Raw genomic sequence first — 15,912 nt, 5'->3', positions numbered from 1 at the left:
ATACTAAACAAGTTAAAATGAAATTTCAGCTTATTTATGACTATTGGATGCATTTCAAGTCACTGTTGGCCTTAAGTGTACGGTACATGAGTCAAAACGGTACTTATGGTTGCAAAGCTTCAGACAATTCGGTCGAGAAAATCCCCCATGCCAAAGTGAGTTATTGAAGTGCCCAAGTAGCTCTGCACCCTTACTACCGAAGAGTGTTTTGGTCAATAATAAGAGTCATTGAAATTTATTCAGAAAAAGATACTCTTGTAGGAGTTCATCAGAAATTCTACATAAGAGATCACTTCAGGATAGATAACTGTGGTAATTCTGAGGTAAATTCTTCAAGGAAAGTTTTTCAAAAAACTTCTAGTGGAATTGCTGAGAGAATCTTTTGAGAAATCTCAAATAGTTTTTTTTTTGCAAAATATACGATCAAATTTCATCATATATTGTTATGAATAATCATATATTCTTGTATGGTGTTTTGAATGGCTTCTGTTTAGTCCTTTTTTGGTTCAGTTTTGGCTCCCGTTAATAGAGAAACTTTTGGTTTCTTTTTTTCAGACTTGAACTTTAGAGACCAAGTTCTTATTTTTGTGACACCTGGTCGCTACCTGCCCTGCACATGAAAAGTCACGACGCCGTGCTATTCGGAACATTCAAGTGACACATACTGTGAACTGTCGCTCGAACTTTCTTATCCCGTTTGACTTATCGGAAGAAACGACTCGAAGGTCAAATTAGCACGTCAAAGTGAAGCGTCACACTCTCCTGCGGCGCCGAATGTGTCAGTCTATGTCTCTGCTATGCTCTGACTCAGACGCGCCTCGGTGTGAAAGTGAAAATGATGGATGGATTGTTTATCACACCAATTATGGGGAGCTCGCGGAAGAAGTTTGGAAATTTAGCGCTCGGGTTCGCTGAGACGCTGACAGTGACATCGTTTCGATAAGTTCGATTATAACAACATGTGGCTGGGCTGAAAGTTGCTGAGCTATGCTATCCTTCTTGGCATTACATCCCCACATTTTGTTATTTTGTGTTATCAATGAGAAGATTCTTGTTAACAAAGAATTTGGAACTGTCAGATCGAGGATGCCATCGACGGGTGAATGTCGTCATATGCTTGTGAGCTTTCTTCGACCTTTATAACAATTTGATAACATAATGAGTTATCAATGAGAGAAATTGAATGTGTAGAAAAAAAACTCGTTATCAACCAGTTTCGAATGACAACACAGTGAGATTCTTATGATAAAATTAGTGTTATTTTTGTTATCATGTTTGTAAAGTTGCCTGCTTATTTAAGTTAAAACAAAATAAGTTAAGGAATGCTAGTTACCCGATAACTCAAAGTGTTACTGTTATATTATTCAACTTCGCTTGGGTAATGCTTCCAGAGAACGATTTGTCCTTTGAAGCATCACATTAGACAACGGACTAGCATGCAACTCCCAGTGGCACAGTCGGAATACGTTTCTGACGAAAAGGTTTCCGGGCTGTAGTAAGAATCGAACCCACACGCCTTGACATGATGCGGCTAAATGATTGGTAACATTAACCGCACGGCTACAAAGTCTTAGACTTCAGTTGCACTTAATAATTGACAAGTTTCAAATTTTTTAAGTATAACAAGTATTAAAGATATTATTCTCATAACTGTCCCAAGTGTTTAGGCAATCCCATATACCATGGCACAGTCACGAGTAGAACGTCACTATAAGAAAGTGCAAATCCCCGGCCATCAATACGGAAATGGTACAAAACACTCATCTCAACAACCGCGCGAGGAGAAATCAGTGTCGCCGAGCCACCAAAGACGGAACAGATCTTCGTGAGCTCATTAGGCCCACAGCTGACTAATAGGACTTTTCGAATGGCAGCGGAGCGGGAAGGCGGAAAGTGAGAGCTGCCAGGCTTTTGCCAACAAACACAACACTCGTCACAATCCCACAACAGAAACAGCTCCCCGCACCTGCTTAGCATATAAATCGTTTTTCTATGACTGTCACCGGAGCTGCTGCAGCTCAAATCAGCCAGCAACAGCAGCACACTATGGGCAGTTTCCATATCGACTAGCGGCCAAAAGTATAATATTAGCTTTCGAACAGTGAATAAACACCTGTATAAATTAATTCGATTGTACAGATTAATTCGTTCTACGGAAATTTTGTGTTTGCTTTCAATTCTTAATTTTTATCAATAACGCCAACTTTGACATACTGTATCCTGGAAACTATGATAATCTTACATTCCAGGAATACCGTCAAGAAAGTATTCACTATGGAACAAGGAATCCGATTTTCGGCCACCAGATCACCCACAGTACATCAACTCGTCACCGCCGCCACCGGTGCAACCCAATCAGTGCACTACTGTGATGTGACTGGCGGCGAAGTGTATAGTTTTGGGAGGATATTTTCTTTGGCATTTGGCATTTTCGACGCCAAAGCTCTGTGGATTTGAATATTTTATTCCGATTGCGATACCGGGCAGCACCGGGTTTGATTGCGATTCGTGAGGATTTGATTTCACCTGCTGGATTGGGTAAGAGTGAAATGCAGATTGCAACCGAGCTGCTCGGTAGAATACTAAACACGGGATGTGATTGGTGCGGTGCGTGAATGTGGATTTTATTTGCATTTTTCTCTGGGGTGAATTTGTTGATTATATTAATAGAAGATGATGCAATAAGAGAAAATTCAAGGTATCTTATAAATGCAGAAAGAAACTAGAAGAGGCCTAAGAGTGCCTTGGCGTTTCGCCCACGAATAATATTTGATACCTTTTAGAATTTTTGGGTAGCATTTTCTTCTTCTTTGTATGCTGTGTCTGAAGGAGATTCTAGGAAACTCCAGGATTAATTTTAGTGTTCACCTTGTTATAGTTTAATAATTGATAATTTAATGGAAACCGAAGAGGGTCCTATAGTTGATGTAGCGGAATTCAATGGTTCAGTTCTAAATTTGGTTTTCATTTGCTCGTAGGTATTCCACTAAACAGCTCGAAGATGTATTATCCATGTGATTGAATAAATCAATTGGAATTTCATAAAGAACTTATCTATGTTGATATTTCTAAAAATATGTGGTTTTAAGAGTTACTATATAATTTTCGGTGAAGGTTTTGACAATAAGTAATCTAGATATTCATAGAAGTTTACTCGTCCACACGATGTCGTTGTCTACTGTGAGTTTGGTTCAGTATGTGCAGCCTTTTCTGAAAATTGTCTTTTGTACCATTATGTGTAGCCTGAGGACAGATTCTGTTGTTATTTCTAAATGGCAGAGTTTAGAATTTTTTGTTTTAGAAGCCATTTGATTTTTTAAAAGTTAGTCATTTTTCTAAGTTTCTTTGCATCAGATATTTGTCTATCCAGAAGTAGCTTTAAAGTCAGTGAGAGACCAAAAAGTTCCTCAAACCTTGAAGCTTGCTTTAGTCAGTAAACTATGCTTTCATGACAAGAATTTAATAGTTCTGTATCGGATCGGACATATAAAATGCACCAAAGCCGTTTTCCAATACGAAATAGTCAACTTCAGATAGCAATATCTCCGCTGTTTCTAGACCGATTTTTTTCATTTTTGAGCTCGAGCTTGATTGGTCGCCCATAATTGCTAATACAGTATCGCCAGATTAGCAGCAATTACTCAAGAAACCAATCAGATGACTGCTTGGAACTAACAGACACCCTCAGTGTATAAGTGCTGGTGATCTCCTATTTTTTAGTCAACAATGGCGCCTGCGACGGCAAAACGCTGACCAATGAGAGGAAAGGGGGAGGAATTGATGATGCAATTAACTGACTCCCACAGCAGACCGATTATACCTCTGCATCTACGCCAATTCTTGCGTGATGGTGTAGGTAGGGGTGATAATTGTATGGCAGAGAGGCTTGCTGTTTGCATTAGGCGTAAGGAAAGGCGTATTAAAATTATGAAAGAATGGAAGCGTCTCTGGTTCTAGCAAATGCTATAAACTGTGATAGATTAGGAGTCGAAGATTGAGGCGAGTGAAAGATACAGCTACAAAGTACAAGGAAAGGGACGGGCTGCTTATGAAGCAGAAGCGGTAGCTATTATACCATCAACCCCGTCTAAACCGATTCCTTCAATTTTTTCTGTAACGAAGTACAAATTTCCTCATTCTATGATAGTTATTGAAAACAATGTGTGAACACTATTGATTCAAAAGTTAAAGTAAGGTTGAATTGCGTTTTAGAAGCTCACTAAGGCAAAAAGCGATCTAGGAGAAAAAACTATGCATCGAATTATCTTAATGAACAAATGAGCTGAAGACGCATAAGGAGTGCATCGAAAAGTACTCGCAAACATTCATAACAACCTCAACAATATTGAGAGAATTTACAAACAACTTTATAATAAGAATAACTTTATAATGTATTTAGAAATGATGAGACGATTATATTTTTTCAAACAAATGGTATTTGGTAGGATATTTTTTCCAAATATTAACACATGGCTTAGAAAATCTTTCACATCTCTTAAATAAATTGAATTGTTAAAAAATGTGTAAAATTTTAGGAAAAAATGTATGTAATGTTTTGTCATAATTTTCATGAATTGGTGAAAAACTAAAAAAAAAAGAGATCGCAGTATGCAGCGCACGCGAACGGATGTGTTTATCTGTCACGTTTTTATCGTCTCCGAAAATTATTAGATTCGGCTGGTAAAACCAGTGAAACGGCTGGCGCGGTTTGTGAGAAAAAAATTGTCTGTAGCGAAAATGAAACGGTTTTCAGCACGCGTTTTTCTGGGCAGTGTTTCGTTAAAGCCCAAGCAGAAGGTGAAGATGCATCGTGGCCGGACATCTAATCTGGGTGCACGGGTCTGGAGAGCCGGACAGTGGATCGGGTTGAGGGCTCGATCGAATACTCGCTTGGCTTCGTTGCTTCTTCACTATAAAAATCGTTCTTTTTTTTGCGTCGTCGCGTCGCCAGATTTTTTATTTCTCGTTTTAGTTTAGACGCGTTCTGAGTGCAATCCAGTTTAGTTTCTCGCATCGCCGGAGTGATATTTTCGTTTTGTGAAACGAACATGCTGATTAGAGTAGCTCCAGCTCCTCAATCAAGGATGGATGATGATCAATTTGGTGAGCTCGTTTCATGCTTTTATTTTAAATGTAAACTATATTATGGAACATCTATTTATTATGGCAACGTTAGGAATGTTACTTAAATGAATTGTCTTAACAAAACATGTACAGTTCGTTACTGTTAGTGCCGACATAGACTCTTATACATTAACATTAAAAAACCCGTACCTTTCCTTTTACCTGATTTTTATCATTTAAAAAAAGTAAGAGGTTGTTTCAGAGATACAACCGCCAAGTCGACATTGGATAACGCTAGCTTCTTCTATTTCCTGGCTTGAGAGCGTCACGAACTTGTGAAAGATGTTTTGTTCTACTGAAAATCCAATCAATTTTCATACTATTTGTTACATGTCAATTCTGACCTATTATGGACATTGTGTGTTATTATTTGGTTGGTTCGGTTAAAACTTCAATCCGATAGAATCAGTCGAAGGAAGAAGAAGCATGAACGGTAACTCTTGCTTAACAAACAAATATTCCGGTTGAACGTTAGGTCCACGTATGATCCACTAAGATTGGTTGCTTTAGTGGGTTCCGAAGCGAAGTTCCGCACCACGAAGAACTTCTTCTGCTTCGTCGTGGTATTCGGGGAAATGTTGAGGCAAATCTGCGATTCCAGAGCTCGGCCGTCATTGTCCTGCAGGAAGCGAGTGGCCTTACTGATCGGTTTGTTTGAGGACATCCAGCTGACTCGTTGTATCCGTGGAGAACGCGCTTAAAATGAATTGCAGCACAATTCTCGCATAACTTCTGATCTCGCCCTAAAAGCCATTGGTAACCATGTGTGTAGCTCGTTGTTTCTGAGCATTTGAATGGATTTTCATGTTATTTAACAACGCTATGGCAAAGAAAGGATCATTATCTACCTGCCCGTGATGTTGGTTTGGATGCTTATTCTTTCTTGTGCTCAGAAACAATGAGCTACACACGTGGCTACCAATGGCTTTTAGGGCGTTATCTCAGAGTATGCGAGAATTTCAAACAAAACCGCCCTTTTCAGGGTCACAACAATGCATTCGACGTAAAAGAGTTACAACCAGAGACATTTCATCTATTAATAGTAATAGATTATAAATTTTTTTTTTTTTTCAATTATAATTTTAGTTGATTAGTTTTCAATGAAGATAAATGGCAAACAAAGTTTTACCTTGGTTCCCGTCGCTTGGATCGGACTGGACGGTGGTAGCATTTTTGCAGTTTTCTCTGTGTGCGTATTTCGATTCGATCGACAATTTCTTACCAAATCAAAACATCAACAAAGCTGTTGCTGATTAGTTTTAGCTCTTTGTTTGACAAGTTGATAGGTACTGCTCGCTCCAGAATGCATGTAATGCATGTAGATAGTGTCGACGACAACGACATTATTCAAAGTGAGTAAAGTTTGTAAAGATGCTTAAAATACATCCCCGAGCCCGATTTCATCTTCTAAACTCGTACCAATTAGCTCATACGATTGAAATAATTAAATTTTTGTTAGATATCAGGGATTTCCTTAGGAAACTGCCTACATTTAGGCGTTTTCATCTTAAAGACACGGACACCGTCTTCAGCCATTTAGCTGCACAGACTGTACCTTAACACTAGACAACGTTTATTATGAATGGATTATTATGAATGGATATATAATTTTTCATATAACCGAAAGTTGGTTTTCTGTTTTGGGGTAACTTTGATAATGGAGTAGGAATCGAACAAAATTGAATGAATAACGAACATTTGTAGGGCATTGCATACCTCTAGGCGTTAAAGGTTATATGGAAATTTCTGACTTAGAATACAAAAATTGTTCCAGTTTGTGAAAATGCCATTCGCTAAGAGATTTGAGACCGTATTCAAGTTCTATGATAACTAGGCTGTCAAAGATAAGTGGCCAACTATTCAAAACTACGTCAAATAGTGATCGTAGAACAGATTGTTTGTAAGCGTTTCGAAAATGCTAAAATTGTGTCAATTTTTAATATTCGGATAAAAAGCCTCAAATGCACTTGATTCCAATTAAAATAGCTTTGACATTAAGTGTCATACTAATACTCTTTACTTTTGCATTCGTTTTGCTTAACTGATAAGCAGAAACTTCGTTATTTTGTTTGATATGTTGTGGGTCTCGCATTATCAAAGTTACCCCGTTTTACGGTACCGTAATCCGGGGTAACATTGATCATTTTTTTTGAATATTTCTTAAATATTTCGTTTTAAAATGCAAAGGTTGCTAATTTTATATTTTTAAAACAAGTACTGCCACCCATAGCTCGTGACTGTATACTGTATTTTGTTTTTTGAAAGATTTAAGCATGTTTAAAAAAATGTTTTGAGCGACTTTTTGATTTTTTGGGGTAACATTGATCACCTGTGTAAACAACGTTCGGTAATATTGAAAGTGTCGTTACTTACTTAAATCATGGCCTCTGAAGCCGAATATGAAGGCCAAACGCTTACAAGTCGTTTACTTTTTGAGTTATTTTAAAATTGAAAACACTTCGAACCAAGGAATACGCCTAAATGTAGGCAATTGTCTAAGGGAATTCTACATTCTTAACAGTAATTCGTTAATGTTTCCTAATTGAGCATACTTATGAAAGTTTTGACAATGGAATCGTTTTTGGCGATGCCATTTTTAGTTAGAACCGCATTTTTGTTGTTCATGTCGTTTGCAGAACTTATGTGAGACATGAATCTTCAGTAGTGTCATCCTTTACCATTGAAATCATTGATTCGAAACGTTGACAAATTTACGCATAAGGTAAACGCAATTTTTGCAAAAATCTTAACTTTCATTAGCTCATGAATATGAGAAAGCAATGTACCATTCCTAATTTAGAAATCTTCCACCAATAAATGATGATACGAACTTTTTACGAGATGAGTCATTCCGGTCAATGTTACCCCGCTGATCAATGATACCCCGGATTACGGTGCATGTAAACTTCAAACCGTCAAAACCTTATAACAGCAAGAAAAATGTGCCTTTCTATGAAAAATAAGACATACCTCGATATTTACCAATTTTTCAATAGTTCAGTCATGAAAATCAATAGTTTTCATTATTGTAATAGATTCGTAGAAAGATTTCCAATCGATTGGTGCAAGAATCTTGAAAATCTATGCGGGCGTTAGTAAGTTATTAACCGTCAAAATCTAACCACTTTTCGTGACGCGAGCGATTTTTCGTTTTTCGAAATTGTACCCCAGTATGTTGCCGTAAGACGTTATCCAACGTCAAAAAAACCTTTGAATGGTTCGACGCTAAAAGAGTCGACTTATCGTATGTTCACGTTGTTTTTAGAGTAATTATAGATAATTTTTTGAACTGAGGTTGCATAAAACGCAACACTTACCAAGGTGAATCTTTTTTAAGAAAAATGTTATTCCAAAATACCGTTATGTCACCAGTCACCGTGCGGCCTCCATTCACCGTGCACACATACAAATTCCTACAGAATATTCATACAATTTTCACAAATTATTCTTTTGTCAGCAAAATAAGATAAAACTGATTAAATGAAGTAGTTTTTGTCACAAATCATTCTGAAAAACTTAGTTTATGTAGTCAAAATCATGTGAATTCTGTTCGATAATGAGTTTTTTCAACACTCTTAGTAGAAACGCCAAAAAATCACATTTTTCATTTTAACGTTAGAGTATGACATTTTTCAAAATTTCAACAAGTTTTCACTGTGGATGCTATTAGTGAGATGTATTTCATCGTGTGAGCAATGAGATTTAATGCAAATTAGAATTTTTATTGCTTCTCAGTCGAAACCCAAATGCACGGTGAATGGACCCTTTTCAATATATATGGTTCCTATTAGAGTAAGGTGGGGCAAAAGTTCGACCTTAGTGGTATAATCAAAGTTTCCAGGAAAATAATAGCAGATGAAACAAAACAAATACCATACAGCGAACCTTCATCATATTGGCTATAACTTTGCTGAACAAACTTGTGTCAAAATATTTACCCAGTTTTAGTTATAACAGTTTCAAAATTGATTGTCTTATTCGAACTTTTGCCCCACCGGTGGGGCAAAAGTTCGAATCTAGTGTGGGGCAAAAGTTCGTTGGCTAAAACACAAAATATCAATACTTTTATGCCAGGCATACTTTCTACCAGCCGTAAACTTATGTTTGCCGAAAAATACACACTAAATTTTCATCAAAAAATGCCCAAAACAGGGTTAATTGTAATACACCTAAAAAATAGCAGTTTTTCGCAAAACTACGGGAAATGTAAAATGTTTGTGACATTTTTCGCACGATCAGGCAAATTTAGCTAAATTTGAAGATAATATATAGATTTCAGGAAATTTGAAAAATTTTCCGTGGGTTTATACATGGGTCGAACTTTTGCCCCGCAGATTCGAACTTTTGCCCCGCTATGGGCCAAAAATTGATTCCAACTATTTATGGAAAAACTAATCCACGTCAAAGCATCCTTATGATAGGCCTAGAAACGCCCTTACATAAAATATTGAAAAATATTTTATCTTCATTTGGTTCCATGCATCGAAAGTTTGACCAAATATTACAATATTTACGTCGAAAAACAACAAATAGCCATAACTTTTCCAAATCTCAATCGATTTTTATGATATTTGGAGTGAAAGTCTCTTACTTGAATAGCATTCGAACCACCATGACATTTCTAAGTTTTGATTTGATTTGAGCTAGACATCTTAAAAAGAAACTCTTGCCCCACTCGAACTTTTGCCCCACTTCACTCTACCGTGCATTAGTTTAAAAGGCATGACATTATTCGGTAATATTAGATTTATTGTTATGTCGTGATTAAACAACTTCATATTTAGTTTTTTAGTGAATATGGAATGGTTTGGACAATACAGTCAAACCTTCTATAACGATTTTAATGAAAAAATAATGATTTAGCCAATTTTTTATCTTTATATGGCTTTTATTGTAAATGAAGATTTGAATACTCTTAAAAATGAGTGCGCACACTAGTAGGAACATAGTTGCTCCATTAACAACGTTTCTTCAAGATACGAAATAAAATCATGAAGAAAACTATACGCACGGTGAATGGTGCACTAGTGTGCACGGTAAATGGTGACATAGAACGGTACGAGGCGACCTTAACATGACATTTTCATACACAATTTTTGAGTAATTTTTTGCTATACATCACTAGTATTAGATTTTTCCCTGAATTATGATATAATTGCACGCTACGTAGTTGTATTCTAGTACGCTTCAAATTATTTGGAAAAGTTATTTAATTTTTTTGAAGTGCAGATTTTTTTTAAATGCACGGTGAATGGTAGCTTGACGGTATCTGGTTTATAGAATAATTGTATACACAATGCTCAATAACTTTTGAACAAACGTTTGTTCCAAGTTGTTGCCTGAGAAGAAAAATTTTCAATTTTAATTATCTACAACTTTGCCGAAAACAGCCACTGAATTTGAGCAAATATAAAAAAAAAATATTTTCACACTGCACTGCTAGGGGGATAAATCACAAATATTTTTATATAACAATAAAGCTTATGAGATACCCTCCAACTCTTCAGAAGACACCACCCTTTCAAAATCACGTTCAGAAATCGAAAACTAAAAATAACGCATAAATTTTGGACTTTTTACCAACGTATGTTATATCGAAACAAAATAACTGTTTCTTAATTTTGTTAAACATTTTTTTTATGATAAAATCAATCAAAAATAGCTATTATTCACCTACCAGTCATTTTCAGTCTATCATACATTTATTTCACAATTTTTCCCCTGTTTAATTTTCATACATTTTTTCTGTTTATTTGTATAAGTCTCTATTGAAACACATCATATAACAGGAGTAATCCTCAAAGAAATTTATTCCGGAAAAGTCTTTCGAGGAGTTCTTGAACACTCGGAGAAGCTTTAAAAGGAATTCCTAGATGAAATCTTACAGAAATCTCTCAAACAAAAGTTAATGTTGAGCAGTCTATGAACATTTCTAGATCGTTTGGTCAGTTTTGAGGAAAAGTATTATGCATTATTATGAAGGACGTAACTATGGAATCTCAAGAATTTTGTTATCAGGAATTCATAGTAAAATTCATAAAACAAATTGTTCTGAAGTTTCTTGTACAAATTCAAGAATACAATTGCGAAGAATTCTTGATGAAATGCACAAGAGAATTCATGAAGAAATCACTAGAAATCTCAAAAAAAAATATGAGAACTATCGGCGGTATTCTAGCCGAATTCTCTAATGGATTTGAGATACTTTGATGTTTTTGGAGGAATCGTTGACTACAGTTTTGTAATAAAAATCTGACTAAAGATTTGTAATTCAATCTATGGGCGAATTCTTCAAAAAGTACTTGGAGAAATCACTGGAAGAACCCATTGAGAACTTTCTTAAGAAATTACTGATGTAATTGAGGAAGGTTTTCTTCCCACATTAAATCATTGAAGAAATTTAAGCAGAATGCATAATGATGATGGTTAATCCTTCAGTTTCGTTTAGATTGGTGTGTGTTCTTATGATTCCTTTGCATGTTCCTGTGCGTTGAGCGATGGAATCAATATCAATTGTGAGTGCCAATTGACGAGCTAGTCTCATGCTAATGATAACAAATATATATCGTGGCAACGTTACGTCTATGTAATTTACAAACAAACTATGGATGGTTCGTCACTTCAAGGGTCAACATAAACCATTATTCCTGTTTGATATAACATTTATATATACATACTTTACTTCGACAAACTTTTTTATTGCTGTTTGCGTTTGACGTGCAAACCTTGGCTAACTGAGCATCAAATGCGGTAACACAAAGTAATCAAAGGATACTTAGCAACCATGATCCAAATCACCGCCAACCTAGCAAAGAAAATCAAATTTTGACTTCGCCTTCCTTGTGAAAAATCTTACCGCATTTGGTATTCCCGCATTAGAAGTTTGCGTATCAAACGCACACAGCAATAATATTCTACCAATATATATTCACCGCAAAACAAAAATGTAAAATTATTTTTAAATAAGAGTCGTGTTAATCCTCCTTATCCATGGAACGAATCACCGACCAGAGGTGACTCCCAGATCTTTCTCCTCTCTCACTAATCAACAACCTTCCCGTGGTGATTGTGGAGATGCAGAGGTATTCTCGGTATCTTGAAGCAACAATTATTACACACTGACATTCCATTCCCATTCCAACTGACTGTACGGTCTTGGCCGGCACCGTTATTGATCAAGAATATGAGAACTACTTTGATGTGCACTTGGAGAATAAGCCGATAGTCCCATCCCTTATTCATTTGGATTGAAGTGCAATTCTTACTAGCTCCGATCAACACAGTCTGTGTTATGCTTTGCTAAACGCATATTATTCTTCAGTTTCGTTTGGTTCATTATATTTTGTGATGCATTTACCGTTTTGTCTCAAATTCCGAACACCCGCTTTTTGTATGGCGATTTGGTTGAAATGTTTCACTGAAATGTGTCATCAAATTAGTAGGAAATGGTAGTCAATTGCAATTCAATTTTAACATATTCCAATCTATTTTAGACCTCGGGAGTAGTGATGATTCTCTAACTCGAGGCTAGTAAAATCAGCTCAGATTAATATGTTTGCGAAATTCTTAATTTGAATTCTATTTATTCGTGCTGTTCGGAATTTGAATCAAAGTGTTCGGAATATGAGACAGAATGAACACAGTGTTCGGCATTTGAATCAAAATATTGTTCCATACTTTTACATAAAAATAATACTAAACACGTTAAAATAAACATTTTTACCGGCACACCAAACAGCTAACAATCAGGCTTGACGAATGAATTGAAATTTTCATAGATATCATCTAATTTATGTCCATGAAATGCATTTGAAGTCACGCTTGGCCTTAAGTGTTCGGAATATGAGTCAAAACGGTATCACTACCACCAAATCACCACACGATTTATAACATTCATATTTAGTTTGAAAAATGTCTAAACTGTACAGTTCTTTCACTAAGTCCGTTATTATATTCTATACGAATAATCAATGGGGCCTTCCTTAGCCTAGTGGTTAGAGTCCACGATTACAAAGCAAAGCCATGCTGAAAATGTCCGGGTTCGATTCCCGGTCGGTCCAAGATCTTTTCGTAATGGAAATTTCCTTGATTTCCCTGGGCATAGAGTGTAATCGTACCTGGCACACAATATACGAATGCGAAAATGGCAACTTTGGCAAAGAAAGCTCTCAGTTAATAACTGTGGAAGTTCTCACTAAGCTGAGAAGCAGATTCTGTCCCAAGAATCACAATTGCTGTTATTTGCCTTCTGTATCAAGGTGAAACATCTACTATCTGCTATTTGTCAGTCTTGATGTCTTTCTGATCCACTTATTGTCCTCTCTCTATTTCCAACCAAAAACAGTCCATTTTGGAATATCCCTTCACAAATCAACACGAAAACCAAATCTGCTCGTTAAATATCAATAAATTTCACGCTCTAGAGCAAAACTAACAGCACTTTCCCCCGCACCTTTACCGAATCAATTTGCAGTTCTATCGGTCTATATCGCACCATGTCACCCAAAACCCCTCACGCCTACACACCCACACACAGATTGTCCCGCCTTCGCAGAATCATTTACCGGAAATAAGCAAACAATCCGAAAGCGCCGCACATTTTCCGAATGCTTTTTCACTTACCATTTCGATTTGCAAAATTTATCCTCGCGACGAGTGTCTCCTTTAGTCCCGATATCCTTCTCCTTCTTCTCAAGCAGAGCGCGGAAAATCCTACGCCCTAATGTATGCTTTCACTTCGCCGTGCACTCTTCCGATAAATTCTCGCTTGTTCCTAAAAACCACTTCGGGTTCCCTCGGATCAGCGGGGGGAATCGTTAAAGCACTTTCACACAATCCCTTGCCGGTTCCGTATTCGTTGTGCCCAGCTTTGTTCGCCAGGGCAAAAAACAACAACAGGTAATCGTTTTAAATTCCACCGATCCTTTCTACTTTTTGTTAGCGATTTCGTATTCCAGGCACGCACGATTCCACTTTAGATCCTTGCTTTATCCTCTTCGGGAAGAATTTCCACGATATTTTTTCTAGTTCACCACCAACTGCACAAAGGTACCGAAATCTTCGAATCGAGAACCGGCTTTCACCGTAAAGCGACCGAGCGAACCAAAAAAATATAAAAGGAATCAAAATGACACTCCCAATACTAAACGCGGTTTCCGAAAACCACCTGACGGGTTCGACGTTAATTTGCTAAATGCCTTCAAAATTTAACCCGCACAACGCTATTATACAGATCAAGTTTGGATGTTTTTCCTCGATCCGACCCGGAGAGACAAAACCCCTTCGGAAGAAACAGAAGCCGACGGATGGACGGAATGCTGTGACCGTGCCGAGGCCACCAAAGCCCTGAGAGAGAGAGAGGATCCCACTCCGTGCTGCCCCCTCGCAGTCGCATCATTATTGTGCGGTCGGAAGGGTTCGTCGCTAGCTTGCAACATGATGGGTGATCGCACGGGAACCTGAGAGTTCAGCTTCAGCGATGATCGAGAGTGAGAGTGAATTAAGAGTATGCGGTATTTCGAATGATCTTGTCAAGGTGTTCAGAGCGACCGGACTAGATGATTTTTATGCCTTGGAAAGATAAGTAAAACATTCCAATAATTCTTATCTTTTCGTTGCTATTTTGATGCAAATGCTATATAAGATATGCGAGCTCCAATATTACAACAAATAATGCAAAAACAATATATAACGGTTGCTTGCACTTCTACGTTTACATGCATGTAAATATATATTCGTTGAAACAATCATGATTTTCACGACGCTTGCAGTTTTTGTGGATTTTGAATCGCCGTAGTTTTTGATGAACGATTCGGATCTCGTTATCTTTTCTTAAATGGTCTATTCAGCACTATTATTAAATGTCAATTTTTAATCTTTTGGTTGTAACTTTATTGACAACTTCTCGAAGCACGTCTCAAGCAGCACAGTTTGTTTTAACTCAAGAATAAAAATATCTCTTGGAGCTAATAAGAGTTGTCAATTGTTAACAAAAGGACTCATAACTTCGGCGTTAGGTCAAAGTGGACCACGTGGCATATTCAATTGTTTGAGAAGAATGGGCTTGATGTCTAACACTTTGCAATTTTTTTATTTGTGAAAATTTTGGTTCAATATATTTGTGTTACTTTCAAACAATATAATGTGAACAGATAATCATAGACAAGCATAATCCAATCCTATATTAGAACGATTTTTTGATAGATTAAGTGCACTGGTCCATTCCACTGATACACACTGACTGAACCATTTCTTGCAAAATAACAATCCTTTAATGTTTACATGGTCAAGCTGGGTTCATAACTCTCTGATTAACAGATTACCAACATCCTTCATCGGATTACCAATATCAGTGTCGTAAATTCTACAGGAATCCATATATTGAATCCCGAAATCAGTGACATTACGATAGCTTTAAATCTAATGTTTAGATGAGTCAGTGAATTGAGGACCCAAAATATTAAAATATGCGTTCAATCAGAGTGAACCAAATGAAAATCTTGATAACCGTAATCCGGGGTAACATTGATCATTTTTTTGAATGTTTCTTTAATATTTCGTTTGAAAATGCAAATGTTGCATTTTTTTTAATTTTCAAAACAAGTACGGCCACCCATAGCTCGAGACTATATACTGTATTTTGTTTATTGAAAGATTTAAGCATTTTAAAAAAATGTTTAAGGCGATTTTTTGATTTAGCTGATATGGGGTAACACACGGTGTGCTGGAACACACATATTATCGAACTTGCATGAACCTCCGATCTTTTTTCACTAAAAGTTAGCTTTG

The 15,912-nt window shown here is 36.7% G+C and overlaps 1 protein-coding gene across 1 annotated transcript in view; it reads right to left on the bottom strand.

The window, feature by feature from the left end:
- LOC5569835 (proline-rich extensin-like protein EPR1) overlaps positions 1 to 14,406 on the bottom strand; it is a 193,486-nt gene extending 179,080 nt beyond the window's left edge. Inside the window, exon 1 of the mRNA XM_021851291.1 lies at positions 13,747 to 14,406. Within this exon, the coding sequence (XP_021706983.1) occupies positions 13,747 to 13,749 (3 nt within the window). The 5' untranslated portion in view covers positions 13,750 to 14,406. The remainder of the gene's footprint in view (positions 1 to 13,746) is intronic.
- Between the last annotated feature and the right edge of the window lie 1,506 nt (positions 14,407 to 15,912).

The sequence above is a fragment of the Aedes aegypti genome, chromosome 3, assembly GCF_002204515.2.
Source record: "Aedes aegypti strain LVP_AGWG chromosome 3, AaegL5.0 Primary Assembly, whole genome shotgun sequence".
In the NCBI taxonomy this organism is placed as follows: domain Eukaryota; kingdom Metazoa; phylum Arthropoda; class Insecta; order Diptera; family Culicidae; genus Aedes; species Aedes aegypti.
Note: the sequence above shows the minus strand (reverse complement) of the source record. Positions and strands in the feature narration are given on the sequence as shown.